The following is a 23,872-nucleotide window of genomic DNA, read 5'->3' on the forward strand; positions in this document are numbered from 1 at the left end:
TTTAACTGAACATGTCCTCTTGTTTTAAATATACAATGACAAATGGTAGTAAATTTTAATTTCTGAATGATACGACCGTCTCTCATTAAAACAAAAATGAATTTCCTTTTAAAATACTAGAGATAAAAGGCCAAAAATATATTTTATCCTCTTGTCCATTTCAAACTGAATTTATTACATTTCAGGACACAGAATTATTAATATTTTTTAATATATCCACTAACACCCACATTATTGAACTGAAAATTTTAATAAAGTAACAGATTATATATATATATATATATCTATACTACTATTTAAGGGGCTTCTCCTGTTTGGATTTCACATTTTTTAGTTCAAAAATGCCCTTACAGTCTTATGTTTAAATAGAGACAAAACTAAAGGACAATCCGGTAAAAACTCATTTTTTAGTTCAAAGATGCCCCTACAGTTTTATGTTTAAGTAGAGACAAAACTAAAGGACAATCCTGTAAAAATGTAACTCCAACTCCCACTAAAATATTACCTAAAAAATAGGACAACTCTCCTATTAATTTTAAATTAATTTATTCACTTATAAATTAGATTTTTAAAATAAAAATCATATATGTATATAAAATAATTAAATACAGTTTTTTCCTACAAAATAAGACCACTAAAAAAAAGATAAAAATCATATATGTATATAAAATAATTAAATACAATTTTTTCCTACAAAATAAGACCACTAAAAAAGAAAAGTCTCATCACACGCGCGAAGCGCGTGTGATGAGACTAGTATACCATTTACATTCCTAAAATCTAATCTTGAAATAAAAATGAACCCGTAAAAACGACATTGACGTAACTGTCGTGACACAAGAAACAATACAAAAGTCGACGTAAAATATGGATCCAAAAAACAAAAAAAAATCACGACTGTTTTCCACTCACACAAAAAGAGAGACACCATATGTCCATATCTACAGTTGAAAATTTTAATAATTATTCCATTACTTCCCATTACCCATACATAAAAAATTAAAAAAAGAAAAAAGTACGGCATTTGCAAGTCCCCCGAAGAACCAAACGTCAACGTTTGCCGCGTTTTACACGTCCGGTTCCAGCTGCTAATAACCAAAAAAACAAAAAACCAACCCTTATTTATTAACGGCCTTTTTTTCCGCTCTATTTGTGTGGAACTAACTCATCCCAAAAAAAAAAAAAAAAACCATTTCTCTCTCTCTCCTGCAACCGCTTTACTTGGATCTCATAACCTCTCACACTTTCTCAAATCTTATCTATTTTTTTCTTCTTCTTCCATTCTCTCGGTATCGAGAGCTCGAGAGCGATCAATCACTCCTCCATAGCTCTCGATCCCGAGCTTAAATAATATCATATCATGTAATTGCTGTTTATTTTTTTTAAAGTGTTGGAATTGGAATTGGAATTTTAAAAAAAAATAATAATAATGGAGAATTTAGCGTCGCAATTGAAGCGAGGGATATCGCGGCAATTCTCGACGGGTTCGCTGAGGAAGACGCTGAGCCGGCAGTTCACGAGGCAGAGTTCGCTCGATCCGCGGCGGAACAACCAGCGGTTCAGCTTCGGGCGGCAGTCGTCGCTGGATCCGATACGGCGCCGTGGGGGAGGAGGAGGAGGAGAGAGCGACAGCGGAGACGGGGAGAGCGTGGAGCTCGCCGTGCCGGAGAACTTGGACGCGACGATGCAGCTGCTGTTCATGGCGTGTAGAGGCGACGCGAAAGGAGTGGAGGATTTGTTGAACGAGGAAGGGATTGACGTGAATAGCATTGACTTGGATGGAAGGACTGCGTTGCATATTGCGGCGTGTGAAGGACATGTTGAGGTTGTTAAGCTCTTGCTCAGTAGGAAGGCCAATATTGATGCTCGTGATCGTTGGGGGAGTACGGTACTAACTACTCCCATTATCTTTTAGTATTTTTTTATTAATTTTTTTTTCTAAATTGATTATTAATTAATTAATTAATTAATTAATTACGCGCGCACGCATGCACGCATTTAATGAGTCTTGAATTCACAACCTCGAATAGGTGTCATTTGAGGTAGAGCTCATTCATTTGCGGGTTTTTTAAATTACATTTTTAAATTATTTTGTGGAAACTAGGTTTAAAAATTTGTACTTTTGGTAATTTTTCCTTTGAAATGTGGGTTTTAATGGTTTTTGAGCTAATTTTTATTAAGGAATTGTAGATGGAGTGAGCAAAAAGTGCATCTTTTTAAATTATAGGTTGGCACACCAAGTTTGTGCTAAACTATAGATGGGTAAAACAAAAGGGTGGGGGATTCAATGAGCATTTTTTGTATATGTATATGTTTGATAGAATTCTAAGTTTGGATTCTTCACAATTGGGTCAAGGAGCATGTATGTATTCAGGTTCTAAAGACTACTACATTTAACTTTTAATTGGTTTTTGTGTCTATGGTCTTCATGCTACTGCATATTGACCATCTTATTCACACACACACACACACATGCTCAACATACATGTGTATGTTATTCTGAGTTGCTTTCATCTTTTACTTTCCGCCTTTTGGCCATTCTATAGATTGAGGGAGCACTAAATTTTGCAGCGTTATGAAAGATGTAGTACAAATTAATGTCTTCTCTGCTGTCTTTTCTTTCAATTTGGCCTTTATATTAAGCGCTCTTTATCTGGACAGGCAGCTGCTGATGCTAAGTATTATGGAAATATGGACGTTTACAATATTTTAAAGGCCCGTGGAGCCAAAGCACCGGTACAATATGAATGTTTTATTTATTTACTTTTTATGTTAGACTTTATGCCTGTTAGAGATTTATAAATTAGTATTCTGCATACTTTTAGAAAACCAGGAAGACACCAATGGCTGTTGCGAATCCTCGAGAAGTTCCAGAGTATGAGCTTAATCCACTAGAGCTTCAAATTCGGAAGGGTGATAAAATTTCAAAGGCATGGTCCTGTTCCCTTAACTATCAGTAGATTGGTGATGTTTTGGAAACTCACATGTAGTTCTCTTTAATCAGCACTGATTTGTATGGGAGGCATAATGATGCATATAGGCTGCTTTTTTTTTTTTTCTTTTTTTTTTTTCTGTTTTTTGAGTGAGGGCGGGGGGCTCTTTCGAAAATTTTTTCAAGGAATAATTTGTTCTTGGTGCATTGCTCTATATCATGCACGACCCTTTGCATCATTTTTTGTAAATTTTGTAAGTGGTTAACAAGCTGCTAATTTGTCATATGTTGAGATATCTATTGAGAAATCATATTTATTTTAACTTGTGCAGCATGTTCCATATGTTAGAAATGATTTCTCTTGTTAGTCCTAGAAAGTGATGGTCATTGTTTGCTTTAATCATGTAGTATACAACTTGTCCATGATAACCTGGAATCTTTAGGAGATATATACCTGTTCTTCCTTGAGAGTGTATCTGGTTATTACTTGTAAGGCCACTATGCCAATGATGGTGCGTGAACCTAATAGCTTGATGTATGCTGCAATGCTAAATTGTCAGAAAAATCTTGCTTGTATAGGTGATTTAATTCTCTCCTTTTCAGAGTCATATTGTGTTATGATATAATGTTTGCTTGCTTCTTCAATATTATCCTTACTTCTACTGTTCATGGATAGAAAATTCTTTAAAAAATTTGCAGGGAGAATGCTTTGTATCTTGATAAATCTCTGGATGTTTCTTCAATCCCTTCTTTTCTTAAATGTTCTGTTTGTGATAATTATTCTCTCCCTTCAATATTATGTTAAAATTGAGATAATGATGCCGCCTGAAATATTTTTATGGATAACTTTGTTCATTTATCTCTTTGCAGGGAACATATCAAGTGGCTAAATGGAATGGTACAAAGGTATCCGTTAAGATACTTGACAAGGACAGCTATTCTGACCCTGAGAGCATGTATGCTTTCATCCAATTTTGAGTGCTTTCCTCCTATAAGTAGGATTAGTCCTTAAAGTAGCTTATTCAAGTATTCTTTAAATCCTAATATAAACTATTAAGACTCAACTTCACTTCTGTTCCGTTCTAAACTATATAGGATCTCACTTTATGGCTAGCATAATTACATTATTCATTTTTGTTCTGACAAGCACCTCTGTGTTGCACCCTGATTCTTGTCTAGATTTTCATGTACATTGCAAAATTATTTTGCATTTTGGGAAGTAGGAAGGTCTAATAGAGGTTTAAGTTGCAAAGGATCAAAGGCAGGTCAAAGTTTATATGGGTAGAAGTGATTACAAATGATATGGTCACCAAAGATGTAACCAAGTGGATGACTTTAGATAGAGTTGAGTGGCAAAATAGAATTCAGGTAGTGGAACACAATTAGTCAGAGGACTCATATAACTGATGTCAATCATTTAAAAGAAAAGCTTAGTTGACTTCACATGTCACAAAGGATGGGCTAATGCTGCTTTTGTGTGTAAATCTGATTTCTGATAGTGATGAGAAATTTTTGTTCTCTTGCTTCTTCAGATTACTAGGGTGCCTTGATGATGTACATAAGTAGATTACTTGCTCATGTTGTGCATGGATGTGGGATACTCCTGGAATAGGGGAACTAAAATTTTTGACATTTTATTTTTGCATTTAAACCAATCAAATACTGGTTTTGATTTACAATTATTCCCTTGTTTGTATGGATTTCTAAAGAAGAAAATCTGGGGAAGATTTTGAAAGCCAAACCGTGAATGCATATATCCTTCAATCAATGGAAGTGGTAAGGCAAATTCTTAGGATCTTTGGTGCTATGGAAGCTGATGAACTACATATCTATGTGGATTTTTTAATGACTAAGTGTTGGTGATCTTGTCTTCCCCAAGGAATTTCCAAGGGACAGTAAAAGAAATTATTTACTTCTTGTTCTTCTTCCCCCCCTCCCCAAATGAATATGAACTTGCTTTGGGGCCAAAAAATCTGAAGAAGGGGAAGAGAATAAAGCCTTCAGTTACTTTCTGGACATACAACCACTTGTTTTTTTGTATCATCTAGGCATCTAAAAAAATGCTATCATGACACATATTTTTCCTTTAGGAGTCAGTTAAGGACTTGACTTACTGTTTATTTTCCCTTATATTCTTTTCTGGCGTTGTTTGAGTCATTCTCTGGAAGTTGGCAGTATTGTCATCTTTTTGGTTGCTAGGCCTTTTATTAATAATTCAGTACCAACTGATAGAAAGCTTTAGATTAGTTACTCTCCTGATCTAACTGATTGTCACATTCTTCACCTTGAAGTGACTGAACATGTACTACAAGTCTCTATACGCAGCACACTCTTTATTTTTGTCTTGAGTACATTAGCTATCCAGTGTCATGGCACACAGACTGTTTTCATCTTATTTGTCAAAGTATGCAACTTTGTTCAGTCAAACCATTCCAAATAACATTACTTATATTGTTTATACTTTTTTTTGTTAAAGTTTATTTATGGTTAATTAATAGAGTTTGGTTCGGCAGGATTATTAGATTTCTTGGTTTTTTTTTATTAGGTAGTTGTAGGACATTATTTTGACATCCTTCTTTTTCTTGCTTTTAACAGAAGTGCTTTCAAACATGAGCTTACATTGTTAGAAAAGGTCCGGCATCCTAATGTGGTTCAGTTTGTTGGAGCTGTTACCCAAAACATACCCATGATGATTGTTTCAGAGTATCATTCAAAAGTAAGCAAGTATCTCTCTCTTTCTCTCTCTTCCCCACCCTCCTAGGGTGAGGATGGGGAATATGCATGTGTTTCTGTGTAAAGATTATATTTTGGTAGCATATGAGCACACTAACTAGAGTGGAGAAGGGTAGAGTAGAGTAGAGAAGGGGGAAACTTGAATAGTCTCTTCCTTGCTAAGTGGATGCCTATCTAATACATTCAACTCTTATCGTTGCCATGTTCGACAACTACTTTCTGTTTTGAATTGTAAGCCTTCTTATTTGGAGGTTGTGATATTTTATTGTTGCATTTTAATTGTCATGTTGCACTAGTTTTCTATTTTTCAGTTGTGGCCTACTATAGGTTTAACTCCCTTTTTTCCTCTCTCTCACTCTCTCCTGATCAAATCACAGATTTTGAATCCATAACATTCATTCCATAGCAGTTGCAGATAATTCCTTGTCCCGGACACCTGTGGATTACTGTGAAAATGAAAATCTTTTGGGAGGAGTTTTTACTTGGGCTAATTAATTTTTCTCTACCCAGAATAGATTTAGCCTACTTTTAAAAAATTCTGAGGAATGCTGCATTGATTCGTTAGAAATTTTCACTTCTTTCTTTCTATTTTTTTGTGTGTCTCTTTGAATTGAAATACTTTAATCAAAATTTGACATTGCTTATAATGGTGGTGATTTTCAGGGTGACTTGGCATGTTACCTTCTAAAGAAACGGCGTCTGTCTCCATCCAAAGTTTTAAGATTTGCTCTTGATATTGCTAGGCATGTCCATCTTGCTGTAATCATATTCTAAAGGCTTTGTGGATGTTATCTTATGAATAGAAAAGTGACCCCTGTTTCTTACATATATCATACACATACTAATTTTCTAAGGATGCCTTTTGCTTTTAATTGGCACATATCTATGAAATTTCTCAAACTGTTTATAGTTAATATTTTTGACATAAGTTTCCAGCTTATTCATGTTCTTGGTCAAATTTGTCTTATCAGGGGCATGAATTATCTGCATGAATGTAAACCAGAGCCAATCATCCACTGTGACTTAAAGCCAAAGTAAGGCAACCAAATGCAAAAGTTGATTTGATGGGTATTGCAATTGTAAACTGAAATTGAGTTTTTCTTGTTGGGATATACTTTAATATGAAAAATTTTGGTAAGGTGCCAGAAATATTTTGCTGGATATTGGGGGTCAGTTGAAGGTTGCTGGATTTGGATTGCTCAGATTGTCAAAAATGTCACCAGACAAAGCAAAACTAGTGCAGCCAGGGGCTGACCGATCAAGTAAGTTCTTGCATACACCATATCATTCTTGCATACACCATATCATGAAACTCCTGCATTTGATTTTTAGTATACTTTATTGGACAGAACATAATGTGGACTCTAGATAAAATTATCTTTTCTTTTGACAGTATGAATATTAGAGTGTAATCTTTTTACGGATTCAAAATCCATTTGGTTTCTTAGACTCTGTATTTTGAACATCTTGCTGGCCCAGTGTAGGATATACACTCCTTGAGCTAATTTAGAAAGATGAAAGCAGAATTTGAACTAAGAGAGGTGTCTTGATTTAGTCAAGTATTTGAACAAACCAAGATGGTTTGTAAAGTCCTTTTTGATTTCTTTAAAAGAGTTGGAATTGTTACCATTTGCTGCTCAGGAGTTCTTTGTCATGAAAAACTATTTCTTCTATGTTTTTGTTTGTTTTTTTTTATTGGATAAGTAACAATGTTCTATGGATGTTCTTATGGATATTGCATGTTCTTGCTAAATTGAATAGAATCACAGTTTAACACTTGTAGCCAAAATGCCAACTGTGAACAATTATGCTTATCCAATCTAGTGACCCAAGACTACAATGTTGGTAAATGCGCCGGGTGCACTTAAGCACAAAGGCCTCTTGGAGCCTAGGCACAAAGCGTAGTACCTGATTAAATTGAAGAGCGCATTTTTGAAAAATAATGTAATAAATTTGAAATTAATTATTAGTGGGCAATATAACAATCAAGTTATCAAATAATCTTATAAAATTGAAATATAATATTTAAATGATTCTCTTGTGCTTTACACAATATATACAAATATGTTATTTGATAGCCATAATCAAAATCAAGACGTGGATTTCATGGTTATATACAATATACCCAAAAGAAAAGGGCAAAAGAGTACTAGAATGATAAATAATGATTTCTATGCCCAAAAAAAAAAAAGAAAAAGAAAAAAAGAAATGCGTTGCAATCCTAAAAGAATATAATCATCATCCTCATTAAGCATAGGACCATTATCATTAGCATCATTAGATTTGTAATGCTCATTATCTTCCTCATATACTTCATCTAAATTAACAGCCTCTCTCTTATGAGGAGTGTTGTGAACTAAAACTTGAAATTGTTGCCCTCCCTAGTGACTTCATTCCTACTTGAGTCGCCTTTGATTGGGATGAGCCATATGTGAAGTGTGTTCCCCGAATGCATTTTACTGTCTAGAATTTGTAAAGATGTGGAGGGATGGGCTTAGGTGAATGATATGATACCATAAAATTGACTTGTGTATGACAAATCCATGGTGTATATCAACAACACCAAGACCTTATAGCTACATTGCATCTGGTTAATTTTTTAAAAATAAATAATATTATTCTCACACTGTACTTCCATTTTGGATTCCAACATTCTATTAGTTTCTCTCTTTGTTTGGTTGTAATTGTTTTAGATACTTTGTGTTCACCATCGTGAACATAGGAGTTCTTGTTTCTTTTTGCTATTATTTCTTATTACTTATCAAAAAATAATAATAATAATAATGATAATAATAAAGCTCCAATAAGGCGCACTTTAGGTGAGCTTTTGCAAATGTGCTTGTGCATAAACAGTTAAACACACTTTACCAACAGTGCAAGACAGGCAATTTGTTATTAATAGAATCTACCCAACCTGGAATATTAAGTATATCCCTTCTTTAAATTTTTGTTATTCTTTCAATTCCATTGATGAAAATGCTATTTGGTTTTAATGTATGCACTAATTGATGAGTAATTGGTTGTAGATATTAGTTGTTAATATATACTTGATTTACAATACTAAACATTAATTACTTGAGAAAGTCTGGGATTAGCTGCTATGGGCTCAATTAATTATTTGCTTAATTGGTTCAGACTTATATATGGCACCTGAGGTTTACAAAGATGAGATATTTGACAGAAGTGTGGATGCCTATTCTTTTGGTCTCATTTTGTATGAGGTACTTTTCTTTTCACAAACTTGCTTACTTGCTAAAATGCATAATAGGTTGTCATGTTTAAATACTTAAATCCATAGAAGTATTTGAGATAATTTTCACTTTCTCAGTTTCTTATATCTTCATACCAGGTATGTTTTGCTTTTTCTTTAACCCATTTTCTAGCTGTGAATGACTTCACTTGTAATATCTTTGTAAGTTTACATATTTGATTCTGTTTTGGGAAATTTAATTGGTTTGGCATGCATCTGCCTCTACAACATGAAGGTTTTATTTTTTATTTTTTTCCTCCCTATTGTTGAACGTGTCAGTAGGATATTTGTCTCATAGTTTTATGTTGGTGGCTACTCATTATTAACCACCTGTTTTTTCTACTTTTTTTTTTATGGGCTAGATGATTGAGGGTACACAACTTCTCTGTCCCGGGTCTCCAGAAGAAGCTGCAAAAGCTTTGTGTTTAGAAGGAAAGAGACCACCGTTCAAGATCAAAGCAAAAAGTTATCCTCCAGATCTAAAAGAGTAAGTTTGATTGTCTAGATAACTCACCAAATTTGCAATATGTCAAGATGTTTAACTTTCTTCACTGAGATGCCCCTTCCTTATAATTCTGCATTTGAGAATCGATTTTCTTTTGCAAGTTTGATGAAATTTGTTAACCCATTAATAGGGTCTTTTAAAATTGGGGCAATTCTTGAACATTCAGTAAGCTTTTAAGGTTTTTGTTGGCAATGCTTTGTTATTGGGATTTAAACTGCGTACACAGTTGCTTGAAAATCAGAGATTTTGGGATGTTGGATTGGGTCTTTGCCTATGACCTATCTTGGTATGCCTTTGGGGGCATCCTACAAGTCCCTTACTGTTTGGAATCCTATGTTGGAGAATTTTGAGCGTAAGTTAGTCGGTTGGAAGAAGATGTATTTGTCAAAAGGTGGAAGACTAACGTTGCTTAAAAGCACTTTATCTAGTCTCCCCACTTATTATCTCTTTTTACCATCCCTACGCGTGTGACCAATAAAATTGAGCGGTTGCAAAGGGATTTCTTGTGGGGAGACTCTAAGTTTCATTTGGTGGGATGGGACAAGGTGTGTGCACCTTTGAAAAATGGTGGGTTAGGAGTAAGGAAATTAACTACTTTTAATAAAGCTTTACTAGGGAAGTGGTTATGGCGGTTTGGGATTGAGGAGACAAGGCTTTGGAGAAGGGTTATAGCCCTCAAGTTTGGGGAAGAATGGGGAGGATGGAAGTCCAAGCTAGGTAAAGGGTTGCATGGGTGTGGCTTGTGGAGAAGTATCTGCATGGGATGGGAGGATTTTAGCAAGAATACTCGCTTTGAGGTAGGGGTGGGGGATAGAGTGAAGCTTTGGACTAATCAATGGTGTGGAGAGCCTCCACTTCAATTGTCTTTTCCGAGTGTGGATGAGATTGCATCCAATAAAGAGGCATCGGTGGCCTCTTCTCTTGAACGGTTGGGGATTGAGGAGCGGAGAAGCTGGAATGTTCATTTTAATCGGAGACCAAATGATTGGGAAATGGGTTGGGTGGATGATTTTCTCCGTACCTTGGGCTCTAATCTTCCTCCTACTGAGAATGGAGATTGTATGCAATGGAGGCTGACAAAGAATGGGACTTTGATATTCGTTCGTTTTACAATAAGTTGAGAAGCCTCTTGCCCATTATTTTCCCTTGGACAGGTGTTTAGAAGGTTAAGGCTTCTCGGCGTGTTTCCTTTTTTGTGTGGACTGCTGTATGGGATAGGATCTTTTACAGAGGATAATTTGAGGGGTAGAGGGTTGGATTTTGTCGATTGGTGTATCATGTGTCGCAGTAATGGGGAGACGGCGGATCATTTGTTACTACATTGTGGAAAAGCTTCTCGACTGTAGAGTTTGGTGTTTAGATCCTTTCGGTTTTCTTGGGTCTTGCTTGGATCGGTTGCAGATACGCGATTCAGTTGGTGGAATTAGCCTGGAAAGCATTTGTCTAGCATTTGAAATTTAGCTCCTTTATGCTTGATGTGGTGTCTCTGGAGGGAGCGCAATAGGAGGACGTTCGAGGACATGGAAAGTTCGGATGACCAGCTATTGACCTCTTTTAGTGGCACTCTGTTTGATTGGTCTAGGGCTTGGGGACTCACTTCTAGTGATTTTCTCCCTATGTTCCTTAGCTCCCTCTCCTGTGTACTTAGTTTCTTTTCCTTTCCTTTTTTTTTTTCTTTCTATTCCCTTTGTATTTTTCTCTTTGCCTTATGTTTTTCTGCATAAGGTAGTGTTCTTGAATATACATCTTTATTACCTATCAAAAAAAATGGATGAGAGAAGAAGGGTTTATGGAGTTAGTAAGATCATTGGGTGCTTGGCAATTCATGGATATTCTCTGTCACTCCCATTCATGGAGTTCTATTTGATATCCTTCTTGTCACTAAGAAGATTTCTTCTAATTTGACTTCTTCAATTTAACGAGTTCAAAATATGTGTTGGAATTTCAGTGCAAGTCATGCTTTCAACTTATATATGCATCAAATTATGAAAACTTGCAGAGCTTTCATTTTCTTTCAGTATAAAATTTTTATGAATGTGATGAATAATCTTTGAGAACCTCATATGGTATTTATTTTTTCTTGTTAAATTTGAGATGGAGCTCTGCCTTTTGATACGTAATTTTACATATGCAGGTTGGTTGAGGAATGCTGGGATCAAAAAGCAGTTGTTAGGCCAACTTTTTCTGAGATCATTGTACGGTTGGACAAAATAGTAGCAAATGGGTCAAAACAAGGATGGTGGAAAGATACTTTTAAGCTTCCTTGGTATGTTTCTCCTTCCAATTATCTCTAATAATTAATTTGTTGTATTTTTTTGCCATAATTAATCCATATCAAGAATCTTGAAATATTTGATAACCATTGTTGAGCTTACAGGCAGAATTAGCCTTCCACAGTTATTGAAAAGCAAATAAATCTTGCACATGCTTAATGAATATCCAAGGCTCCTGGATGTGGGTCAATTTGTTGTAAAACTTTTTTGTTTTTTCTCTCCCTTTCGTGACACATTGAATTTGAGATGCAGTATAATAGAACCGGTGTGGAATGTATAATATTCCAATAAATACGTTCTCCCAGAAGGAGGAGCTAGGGGTCAAAAATAGGGTTTTGCATTTCAAATTCTAGGATTGGTACTTTAGAATCAAGCTTGTTTGCAATACTTATAGGGGCATTAGAGTTGAAGAATGAAGTGAGGAAGTCGTATTTTTGGATTTTGTTTATACGCAGATGCAGTATATATTTAAACAAACCCAAGTGAGGGTATCTAGTCATTCGCCTGATAAATTGGGCCACTTGTACAAATTACTCAATGACAAATTTCACTACTGAAAGTTAAAACAGGCTCTTCAAGATAAGCTTAACAGATTTTCAGGTGAACATAAATATTATAAAATGTGTGAAAACACAAGCAAAGCAAAGCAAAGGAGCCCATTGAATATTCATTCACATGATACACAGGTGACAGTACAATGAAGTACGACAAATGAGATGGTATCTGTTAACTTATTCAGTCTCATATCTATTCCTAAAGTTACCACCCCAAAATCTCCAAATACCATGACTTTTAGCAATAAATTATCTATCTCATTCAACCAAACTAATTGTCATGCTTAGGGCATATCCTCTCATAGGAAGGGAGCTCTTAAACCATGATATAGATGTTGGTAACATTTGGCCAATGAGCTCTAGCTTAAATGACACCTTCTCCCAGTGGAAGGTTTGGTTGTGGGTTCAAAACTGACCAAGTGCATGTTTAGCTTACCTAAATAAGAAGATAATATGCGGAAAATATGACAGGAAGAAGTAGTTGTCTCTAGGCTGTGAATCCCCTGTTTCAGCAACCTTATATATATGATTATTGATAAGAAAATGTTGTGTTCTTCAACTTATCTTATTCAGATTGTGGGGAATGATTGCATGTATAGAACACTGATGTAAGATGTGAATTTTTGTGGATTACTCAATGCACTTTAGCTTATCTGTAATTCTAGAGTTTTTTGCTTTTGATTTCTTCCCTTAACATGTAATGATGCAATTATGTGCAGGATATAAGAGGCGGCACTCAATACCATAGGAAAAGGAAACGAGAAAAACATTACGGGATTTTATTGGATTCGAAGAGTTTTGGAGTTTACTATTGCACTATTCCCATTTTCAAAATTATTCAGAGTGAGAGAGCTTGAAGAAATCAATTGGATGAAGATTGGATAAAGATCCATAAAGGGGATTAAAAAAAAGTCCCTCATTCTTTGTCCTCTTCAGGAGCTGGGACAATCCCTTTCTATGTATAATGTGTGAAAGAGCTTTGTTTTAGAACATATGTTTACAGACACATATAGTAATAAATTATGTTGTTGCATACAGAGACTTTTTACTACCATAATTTGCAGTTAAAGGAAGAAAATCTAGAATACTAATCAATTGCTATGAAATTCAAACCTAGACGGGGGAGTCGTAAGAGCAGAATTTGTAATTTAATCATTTTTTTTTTCAATTGGTAAGTTAATCACACACTCAAAAGGTCATATTTGATCACCTAGACAGCCTAGACTCAATTTGATAAAACTTGCATTTTCACTCCATATGATGTTAAAATTCAACTTAAAACAAAAGAAAGAGGTTTTAGTTGAACCATTAGAATGTATGATAATAGAGGAGCAAGGAACGAGGTAAGGAGTTGTAAGAGTTTCTGGAGTACATGCTTCTAATCCTCTTGGATGTGATCAAGGATTAGTACTGTTTCACATGTCAAGGCTTTCAATTTTAGCACTTCGGTAGAGCAAAAAGTGTTCATATCTAGCTTATTTGACCTTTTTGTCATTTCATTTTTGCTGGAAATTGATTATTGAATAAAGTATCAATTCACGTAGAAAAAAGTGAATTTTTAAAAAGTTATATGGCAAAAAATAAATTAAAAAGGTAAATGAAAAAGTTTATGGTAAATAGAATTTTTCATTTAAACTCTTTATTTGATATTACTCTTTTATATTCTGACAAAAAGTATAATCTACTCCTTTTGTTTTTACAAAAAAAAAAAGCATAATTACTGATTTAGTTGTGATTTACACTATACTTGAAAGTTTGAAGAGAGAGAGAGAGGATTGGAATAGATATGAGATACTCTTCTCGTGTTTGAATCTTTTAAAATTTGAAAGAAATGGGAAAAAAAAGAAAGATTATAGGGTGGAAAAGATAAGAAATGATAAATATTAATATTGGAAGAAACCAACAAATATACCATTTTTTATTGAGCTCTATGCTTATAAAATATTAAGGGCAAAATAGAAAGTAAATATACCAAATCTTTATTTTACCAACCAACAAACTAGAATCCCTCCTCTGAATTCCTCTGAATTCCTCCAATTTGGGAAATTAGAAATAAAAAACTATATTAAAGCCTTTATTCTTCCCTTTATAAAAATAGTAAATATAGGTATACAATATTAAGGGCAAAATAGGAAGTAACAATCCAACCAACAAACTAGAATCTTTATTTTACCAACCAACAAAAAGTAGAATATCCCTCCTCCAAATTCATCCAATTTGGGAAATTAAAAATAAGAAACTATATAAAGCCCCTTTATAAAAATAATAAATATAGGTATACAAAATAAAATGTTCATAATTGTTGGTGTGATATGTTGTGATTGATACATAATAAAAATAATGTTAGTAATAAATTCATATGAAAGTAATGTTGATTCAGGCTGCGTTTGGTTGAGTGTAAAATATTTTTCAGGTGCAAAATAATTTCAGGTGAAAATATTTTCGGGAAAAGAAAATATTTTTAGATGTTTGGTGGTATTTTAAAAAATACTTTGAAAAATATTTTCAGGTGTTTGGTTGTAATCTTGAAATATTATAGAAAATATATTTTTTACTTGTTGCTCACATTTTCTCAACTTCCGAACAAATATATAACACCATTTCTCAGCAGGAAACACAAAAGAAACAAAACCCAAAAAAAAATCATAAAATCCGGGAGAGAAGAAGGAAGAGAGAGAGGCGAGATCATGATCGCGCAATCGCGACGGCGGCGCGATCACAATCGCGATCGCGAGATCGCAAAGTGGCGCGATCGCGATAGTCCGATCGTGAGGAGAGAGAGGCGAGATCACAATCGTGAGATTGCAAAGCGGCGCGATCGCAATTGTGCGATCGCGACGGCGACACAATCGCGAAGGCGGTGCGATCGAGAAGGCGGCGCCGGTGCTGGGGTGCAATCTCGCCGGCGCGTTTGGGGTTGGGGAGCAATCTCCTTAACTCTCTCTCTCTCTCTCTCTCTCTCTCTCTCTCTCTCTCTCTCTCTCTCTCTCTCTCTCTCTTTGCGCATCTGAGTCCGAAAATGGTTTGAAATGAAAATTTTCACTTCAAACCATTTCCAGGTCAAACTCATTATTTTTACGGTCAACGGAAATGCTTTTCCCGAAAATGATATTTTTCATGCGCAACCAAACATACGATGAGGTGTAAAATGATTTCCTGAAATGGTTTGAAGCCAAAACAAACGTAACCTCAAGCACAACTTATACCAAGTTGTGAAATTTTTTTTTCCTATCATTATTTTTTTTTTCCGTTAATTTTTAAGCTTGATATGAGCCATGAGCTTGTTTTTTGCTAATATGATACATGAGGCTCTAGATTTAAGGTTCTTGACCATTCCCGTCCCCAAAATACTTTGCTTTAATATGTTTGGACTATTGAATTGATGGTTGAAGAATATTGTAGTTACTAACTTAAGAGTTTTTCTATAACCATTACTTTTGTGCCACAAACTCTAACATGCAAATTGTTAAGTAGTGGCTCCACTTGTAAGTGAGGGTGGTCATAAGACCATCCTAATTGTCAATAAAAAAAAGTTTAAACTAATTTGTTTTTCCTAACCCACATGAGAATATTGAGAATTGGAGTTTAACAAAAATAGAATAATATTACGTCCACAACACTTTTATAAAAATTTCACAAATAATCCTAGATGGAAAATTATTACTAGTTTTAAATTAAGTCAATCATTGACATTACTTTTTTTTATCTATTAATAACAATTTTTTCACCTATAATTTGTTGTGAAAACATTGTGAACGTAGGATTTTTCACAAAAATAATTTTAGTGCCAAACATAAGCCTTATCCCTTTGAATAAGAAAAATAAATGTCTAAATAACAAAAATAAAAATTATCTTAAATAACAACAAAAAATACCCAAGCAACAACAATATTAGGCCAAATAACAACAAATGATCAAAATATTCAACAAAAAACTCATTAAAAAAATAAAAAATTTAATAATTGAGTTTCATAACTCATTCAACCCATTCCATAAAAATAATATTTAATTCCATTTTCTCTCTCACTTTAGTACTCTTATCTCAACATTTTTTTTTTTGCATTTCCATTTTGTTAACAAAAAGAAATTATAAAATTTCATATATTCACATGTTTTTTTTTTTTTGCGTGACGATGATACATTCAATTTTTTTTTATATATAAATATTTTGTATAATTTGAATTTTTTAATAACTATGCAAAAAAAAAAAAAAAAAAAAATCCTAAGGCTTTGTTTGGGAGTTCATAAGGGAATGAAATAGAATGGAATGGAGTGGATTTAAGTAAGTAAAAAAAATGGAATTAAGTAACCTTGATTGGATGTTTTAAAATAAATGAATGGAAATGAATGAAAATGAATGGAATGTAAGTAATCTTGTTTGGGAGTAACATGGAGGGAATGGAATGGAATCATTTTATGATAATATTACTATTAGACCACTATTTTAAAATAAAGAGTTGAATATATAGGGGTATTTTGGGGGTTTTAGTAAAAAAATTATTAAATTTAATTCCATTCCCTCCCATTTCTCTCAATTTCGGGAGAAATGAAAATTTGAAGTTTTAAGGGAATAGAAAGGAATGGGTATTCCCTCATACCAATTCCATTCTCTCCCACTTAGGCTCCGCTTGGAAGTTGATAAGGGAAGGGAATAGAATGAAATAGAATGATCATAAAGGAATGGAATGGAATGTAATGTATTTAAGTAAGGGTAAATAATGGAAAAGAATGGAATAGAATGAAATTAAGTAACCTTGATTGGATGTTTTAAAATAAAGGAATGGAAATGAATGGAATGTAAGTAATCTTGTTTGGGAGTAACATGGAAGGAATGGAATGAAATCATTTTATGACAATATTACTATTAGACCCTTATTTTAAAATAAAAGGTTGAATATATAAAGGTATTTTGAGAGTTTTAGTAAAAAAAATTATTAAATCTAATTCCATTCCTCTCAATTTCGGGGGAATGCAAATTTGAGGTTTTAAGGGAATAGAGAGAAATGAGTGTTCTCTCTTATCCATTCCATTCCCTTCCACTTAAACTCCCAAACAAGGGAATAAAAAGTCCATTCCCTTCATTAAAACTCTCAAACAAAGGAAGGGAAAAATATTCTAAAATTATTCTTTTCATTCCATTCCATTCCCTCCTCCTAAGCAGAGCCTTGAATTCCCAAACAAGGGAATTGACTTTCCATTCACACTATTAAAACTTCCAAACAAGGGAAGGGAAAGAAATAATATTCTAAAATTAATTTTTTCACTCATTTCCATTCCATTTCATTCATTCCTCCTAAACGAGGCCTAAAGCTGTTACAAAAATTACATTTCTATTCACCAATAACAATCCATAATAACCAGCCACTTAGAATTTGTTATAAAAAAATATTGTAAACATAATATTTTTCATCATTTTTATATGAATCTACTATTTATTCTCCATCACTCACAATTAAACACATTAAAATTGTGATAAAAATTGTGTCCCTAAATTTTCTAGATAACCAAACATACACCATTGACCACGTGACAAAGACAAACTGAAACAACCTCTCCTAATTTTTTCTTGCAGAACAAGCATATAGCGATTCCCAACTTTCCACCTGGATCCAATAAAAAAAATAAACCCAACAATTGTCAACACATAAACGCGAGTACGTTTCCCCAAAAAAAAGAAAAAAAAGAAAAAAAAAAGAAAAGGCGATTGCCCCCCCAAAACGACGTCGTTCTATAACAAACTCTCACACTCATTTTGATCTCATTACTCATAACCCCTTCTAAAACCTCGCACTTCTCTCTTCTCTCTTCTCTCTTCTCTCAGACCCTAATCTCTCTCTCTCTCTCTCTGCGCGAGATCGATCATCCACCGTCTGATTTAACCGCCAACGGCCCTGATTGCTCACCAGAAAAACAACAATGTAAGTCTATAACTCCTTCTTCTTCATCTTCATCTTCCTTACAGTTTTCATCAAAAAAACGCACCGTTTTAGTGTCGTATAAAGACCGAAAATTGTCGATGTTTCTTGCATTACAAGTTTTTGTGTGCATGTAATAATCGAAATTCGCTTAGTTTTTTTTAAAAAAAAAAAAAAAAAATTTAATTTTTGAGTTTCGTGATGAAGTTTTGATTTTTGATTTTTTGGTTTTTAAAATTCTGTTTGGCTGCGTAGAAATTAGAAGGAAAGGAAAAAGAGAATATAAGAAATGTGTTTTTGATTTCATGTTATTTTTAAGTTTTTATTATTATAATATCATTTAGATAAATTGCAGTTTCATATTCTTTTACAAATAAATCGCACATATTTTTGATATATATATATATGTATATATATATATATATATATAATTGGTTTTTTAAATTTTGTTTGGTTGCTTAGAAATTAGAAGGAAAAAAGAAAAATATTTGTTTGTTTTCATGTCATTTTTAATAATAATAATAATAATAATAATAATAATAATAATAATAATAATAATAATTATTATTATTATTATTATTATTTAGATAAATTACTGTTTCATATACGAATGCAAATAAATCGCACAATTATTTATATATATATATATAGAGCATACTATAAAGTCTACGATTATTATTTTTCAAATATTATAATAATCGCGTATTTATTATTTTATCTAACACTTATTTCTTTATTTATTTATAATAATTATGTAAATCAATCACGCATTTTTTTATAATATTTATAAAAAAATGTGCAAGTTTGTACCGATTTCATTTTGTTTTACTTGTTCTTTTTTAAAGAGGCATGTAGTTTTGATGTTTGTACAAATGATTCTGTACAAATTTGTACAACAAAATGTCATTTCTTCTACTTGATTTTTTGCCAATGAATTCTAGCTCAAATGCAACTAAATGCAAATTTAGCTTTTATAATATATGGCGAATAAATTGTTGAGTTTATTGAAACATGGTAATTCTTCTCAGTGATGTAATTATGCTTGGTGATTATTTTACATAATTCGCTTTGATAAAGAAATGTATTATATGAGATTATAGTGCAATGCCTTCAATTTTTATTTGATTAAGAGTTTATGGTAATTTCATATATTTGTTTTCGTTACTGTTGTTAATGATCTAGCAGCTTAACTGGGTGGTTTTTTAATTTTCAGAAATGTGAATCTGTTTCTCTTTGTAAAGAGAAAAGTATTCTGTAATGGCTTCTCGAGCAATTTTGAGGAGGAAGAGACTTATTTCTGGTTATGTGAATGGCTCCACTCGCTCAATCCAAAGTTTCCCATGTATCGGTCATGGGCATGCTATGCAAAATTCGGATTCACGGGGTTCTAGGTCCAGTGAGGATTACCCTTTTACATGTTTGAATGGCAAGAGTGGTGGGGATAAAGATTCCATGGCAAAAGAGGGATTATTAAGCTTTTCAGGTTTAGGACAAATTAGGCATAGATATTATGGGACTGTGGTTTCGGGTTTGGGAAATGTAAAATCAGAGTACATTTCTCCAATGGGGATCAGAATGTCAGCACTGTTGATTCGAAATGCTTCTACAGCTGCAGCTAAACTGCCTGACATGGGCAATGATGATGAAGAAAATGAAGAACTGATGGATAAAAAGAGAAAGGAAGCATCTGCGGAGGAATGTGATCAAGCTGTTGAAGGTTTGAGTAGTGCAAAGGCTAAAGCGAAGGCCAAACGGTTGCAAGAATCTCAGAAGGCTAAGTCTGTTTTGCAAAGAGTATGGGCCACGTTTTTAGGGATTGGTCCTGCTCTGAAAGCTGTAGCTTCTATGAGCAGGTTAAATTCTTTTTCTGAATGATGCTTATTTGTATTATTCAACTGAAAAACTTTAACTAATATGATTTTACTAATGCTGCTGCTTTTGTTGGTTTTACTATTTCTTCCTGCAGGGCAGATTGGGCGAAGAAGCTTGTTCATTGGAAGGATGAATTTAAATCAACTCTGCAACATTACTGGTTGGGTACTAAGCTACTCTGGGCTGATACGAGGATCAGTTCAAGATTGCTATTAAAACTTGCTGGTGGGAAGAGTCTCTCCAGAAGGGAGAGACAACAACTAACGCGAACAACAGCTGATATTTTTAGGCTAGTTCCTTTTGCAGTTTTTATCATAGTGCCTTTCATGGAGTTTCTGTTGCCAGTATTTCTTAAATTATTTCCCAACATGTTGCCATCAACCTTTCAAGACAAGATGAAGGAGCAGGTACTGATTGTGATGGGTGTTGCTAGTGTTTTATCTTATTTTTCACTTAATTCATATGATGTTATGACTTTCTCATCTGCTTTTTTCTTGCACCTTTTTGTTTTTGGAACTTGTTATGATGGTTCCTGTGGAATTTTTCTTTTTAAATCTAATATAGTTGTCAAGTTTTGTTACGAATTAGTATTTATTCATTCCCAAATTATGAAGATCATAGTTCCTGGATGCAACAATAGGATGTTTCTGTGTGTGTTAAACTGTGAACTCTGGGAGCTGTTGTGCTGTAGCAGAATTGAGCAACTGACCATGGAAAAACATAGAGTCTATGCTTATGCTTTAATCTCTAAGTAAATGCAACAAAAGCTGATTATAGTGCATGAGATTCTTTTGCCCCTAATGATTGGAGTGTATGACATTGCTAACCATGAAATTAAACCATTTCTTGTGGGGAAGGAAAAAAAAAGTTGAATATTTTGTTTTTCCGACCGTAACTTAAGTGGGCAACATACCTTCTCTTGCTCTCTCTTGTGGCATGTTTTTCTGTTATTGTTTGTCTGTGTCTGCATCTTTCATAGCTTGTACTTTATTGTTTTTTTGTCTTCAAGGAATTGCTTGTGTCTGTAAACACATATTTATTTGTGAACCCCTTGTCTCTTAAAATTAGTGCCTTAGCTCTTAAGGAGACATGTCCTTGTGCAGTTGTAGGCAGACACATGAACTTGCATCTTTAGATATGTTTCTGTAGAATATATTGATGCACACTTAGGTTCATTAAATTCTTTAAATTGAATATTTGGTTTAATTTAATTGCCCAATATGTAGGAAGCACTGAAAAGGAGGCTAAATGCAAGAATAGAATACGCCAAGTTTCTCCAGGACACAGCAAAAGAAATGGCAAAAGAAGTTCAGAACTCACGGAGTGGGGAAATTAGAAAAACTGCAGAAGATCTTGATGAGTTTTTGAACAAGGTTAGGTGCTCAGTTTCATGCTCCTCCGTGGTTTTCCCCTCTCTCTCTCTCTCTCTCTCATTATTTTATGTAAATGTTTTAACATTTTTGCCTTTTATTTAAATGCAGGTTAGAAGGGGTACCAGTGTCTCTAATGAAGAAATTTTGGGCTTTGCTAAGTTGTTTAATGATGAACTTACTCTAGATAATATCAGCAGGTTTTTGTCATGATCACTTTGATATTATCATGATCACTTTGATATCTAAAGTTATATCCCCATGCAGATCCTTTTCTGTAACTGATATCAATATTATTTGGCTATTGTGTGAGATGCAATCATGACTTCTCTGCTTATGCTTCTTTTGCTTCTTTCAGGCCTCGTTTACTCAGTATGTGCAAATACATGGGAATCGACACTAAATTATTCAAATTTAGTTTTTCAGATGCATACTTACGTTACATGCTCCGAAAAAGACTTCAGAGGTGAGATACACACTTTTACATAGGGGTGGCAATTCGTGTTCGCGTGTCGGGTTCGTGTCGTGTCAAGTCATGAGTATTCGACTACATAGCTCAACACTAACCCGACATGTTTATTAAACAGGTCAAGATTCCTCAACCCTAACACGACCCATTTATTAAACGGGTCAGTCGTGTCGACCTGTTTATCAACTTTTATCAAAATGAAAAATAATAATTAATGAAAAAACAAAAAAAATAAATATTTTTAATATAAAATTCAGAATTAACGAGTAACTGTATCACAAATAATCATCTAAAATTAAAGCATATCCCAATATCACAAATAATCAATCACAATATGTCAAAGAAAATAAATCACAACAACTAAAAAGTTTATATACCAAGAGTTTGAAGGGTATATTGGTAAAATATCATTTAATTAAACGGGTCAGACGGGTCAAACGGGTTCTATGTGTTCAACACTAACCCAACCCATTTATTAAACGGGTTAGCCGTGTCAACCCGAATATGACACGAACCCGTTAAGCCTCAACCCATAACCTGCTAATTTCGTGTCGTGTCGTGTCGGGTTTGCGGGTCGTGTCAAATTTTGCCACCCCTACTTTTACATAATCAGCAAATTATTTAATTTCTTTTTAAAAAAATATAAAAGGGTCATGTGGTTTTGAAGTTGGACATAGTGACTTATATTGATAAGGGTCAATGGAATAAAGGGTTCAGAGCATAGGACTAAGATGCAACTTTTTGTTGAATTTTGACATCATAATAATGAGTATGGATAACTTCATTTGTTGGGAGCTTGTTAGCCCACCCCTTAGCTATGGGAAATTTTTGAAATCCTTAATGCAGGTGATTTTCTTTTGGCAATGAAGACTTTTTTTCTTTAACTTTTTAAATTTTTAAAATTTTTTGCAATGTGTGGCCATCAGTTATCTGTTAAAGGAATCTCATACATAATTTGTTAATTATTATTAGAGTTGGGTCATCATTTTGTTGTTTGGGGATCTTGTTAAAACTTTACAAAATCATTTCTTGAAAATATTTACATAATTATTACTCTTTTTGATGTCTTTTCATGATTGACATTTGACATCATCAGTGAATTCCCAAAACTTATATTTTTATATTTAAATGTAAATATCCTGGTAGGTTTTTTTTAAAAAATATTACAAGAATATTCAACTTTATGTGCTAAAAAAATTAGGCTTATATTACTTAATGTAAGCGTGAATTCATTGAATGCCCCCCTCCCCTGTTTATTATTTCAGGATTAAAGCTGATGATAGATTGATTCAAGCGGAGGGTGTGGAATCCCTTTCAGAAGCTGAACTTCGTGAGGATTGTAGGGAACGAGGCATGCTTGGAAATCGTTCAGTGGAAGAAATGCGCCAACAGGTTTTATTCTTAAGCTGTGTCTATTTATTTCATTCCATTTTCCTACTTAGTCACTGAAGTGTTGTGTAAGGTTTGCAAACTTGAGTCTGAATTATGTTTACACTGTTAGGTGATATTAGTAATACTAAATGCGCCAAGAGCCTTGTAGCTCAGTGGCATTCCCTGATCTACTTTATAAGGAGAGCCAGGGTTTTGAATTCCCCTACCCACACTTGTTGTAGCAATTATCAAAAAGGTTTACTAAGTTTCCCCACTCCCTCTGCTGTTGTGTATTGAAAGAAAAGAAAAGCAGGGGAGTTTGCGTAGTTGTGTTGAAGTAGCTAAGTTTTTTTTGAAGCAAATGGATGTAATAGGTCTGCATGATCCTCAAAAAGCATTGCCAGTCATCCAAAGTAGATAGTAGCTCTTTTCTTCTTATAAACTGATTTGAATTATATCAAACATATTTTTGTTCAGTTTATTAATTATTGTATGAATATTTAACTTCTCCATGCAGCTTCGTGATTGGTTGGATTTGTCTCTCAATCATTCTCTGCCATCTTCTCTTTTGATCCTTTCCAGGTAATTTGAAGCCTCACCAGTTAATCTGCTCACCTTCTTTGCATTC

General features: G+C 33.9%; 2 protein-coding genes across 4 annotated transcripts in view; both read left to right on the forward strand.

The window, feature by feature from the left end:
* Positions 1 to 1,152: 1,152 nt before the first annotated feature.
* LOC142631290 (integrin-linked protein kinase 1-like) lies at positions 1,153 to 13,284 on the forward strand. Of its 2 annotated transcripts, XM_075805429.1 has the most exons (12): positions 1,153 to 1,888; positions 2,662 to 2,736; positions 2,826 to 2,930; positions 3,803 to 3,888; positions 5,528 to 5,648; positions 6,329 to 6,408; positions 6,637 to 6,699; positions 6,812 to 6,927; positions 8,801 to 8,886; positions 9,278 to 9,402; positions 11,555 to 11,686; positions 12,967 to 13,284. In XM_075805429.1, the coding sequence occupies exons 1-12, from the start codon at positions 1,430 to 1,432 to the stop codon at positions 12,971 to 12,973; spliced, it is 1,455 nt and encodes a 484-aa protein (XP_075661544.1). In that variant the 5' UTR covers positions 1,153 to 1,429; the 3' UTR covers positions 12,974 to 13,284. The 2 variants fall into 2 exon arrangements, with proteins under 2 accessions (XP_075661544.1, XP_075661543.1); XM_075805428.1 differs by lacking the exon at positions 12,967 to 13,284 and having other exon boundaries at positions 11,555 to 11,729.
* A 4,731-nt stretch (positions 13,285 to 18,015) lies between these two features.
* The window catches only part of LOC142631314 (uncharacterized), a 75,109-nt gene continuing 69,252 nt past the window's right edge, over positions 18,016 to 23,872 (forward strand). For both annotated transcript variants that reach the window (XM_075805461.1, XM_075805462.1), the window contains exons 1-8: positions 18,016 to 18,165; positions 19,376 to 20,015; positions 20,129 to 20,441; positions 21,261 to 21,407; positions 21,516 to 21,604; positions 21,763 to 21,870; positions 23,139 to 23,265; positions 23,762 to 23,826. In XM_075805461.1, coding sequence (XP_075661576.1) covers positions 19,420 to 20,015; positions 20,129 to 20,441; positions 21,261 to 21,407; positions 21,516 to 21,604; positions 21,763 to 21,870; positions 23,139 to 23,265; positions 23,762 to 23,826 — 1,445 coding nt within the window. In that variant the 5' untranslated portion in view covers positions 18,016 to 18,165; positions 19,376 to 19,419. The remainder of the gene's footprint in view (positions 18,166 to 19,375; positions 20,016 to 20,128; positions 20,442 to 21,260; positions 21,408 to 21,515; positions 21,605 to 21,762; positions 21,871 to 23,138; positions 23,266 to 23,761; positions 23,827 to 23,872) is intronic.

Source organism: Castanea sativa, chromosome 4, assembly GCF_040712315.1.
Source record: "Castanea sativa cultivar Marrone di Chiusa Pesio chromosome 4, ASM4071231v1".
Taxonomy (NCBI): domain Eukaryota; kingdom Viridiplantae; phylum Streptophyta; class Magnoliopsida; order Fagales; family Fagaceae; genus Castanea; species Castanea sativa.

Coding starts and splice junctions, on each gene's coding strand:
- LOC142631290 (XM_075805428.1), top strand. CDS start 1,430: ATGGAGAATTTAGCGTCGCAATTGAAGCGAGGGATATCGCGGCAATTC. Junction 2,931..3,802: donor AGGGTGATAAAATTTCAAAG/GCATGGTCCTGT, acceptor ATCTCTTTGCAG/GGAACATATCAAGTGGCTAA. Junction 9,403..11,554: donor TATCCTCCAGATCTAAAAGA/GTAAGTTTGATT, acceptor TTACATATGCAG/GTTGGTTGAGGAATGCTGGG.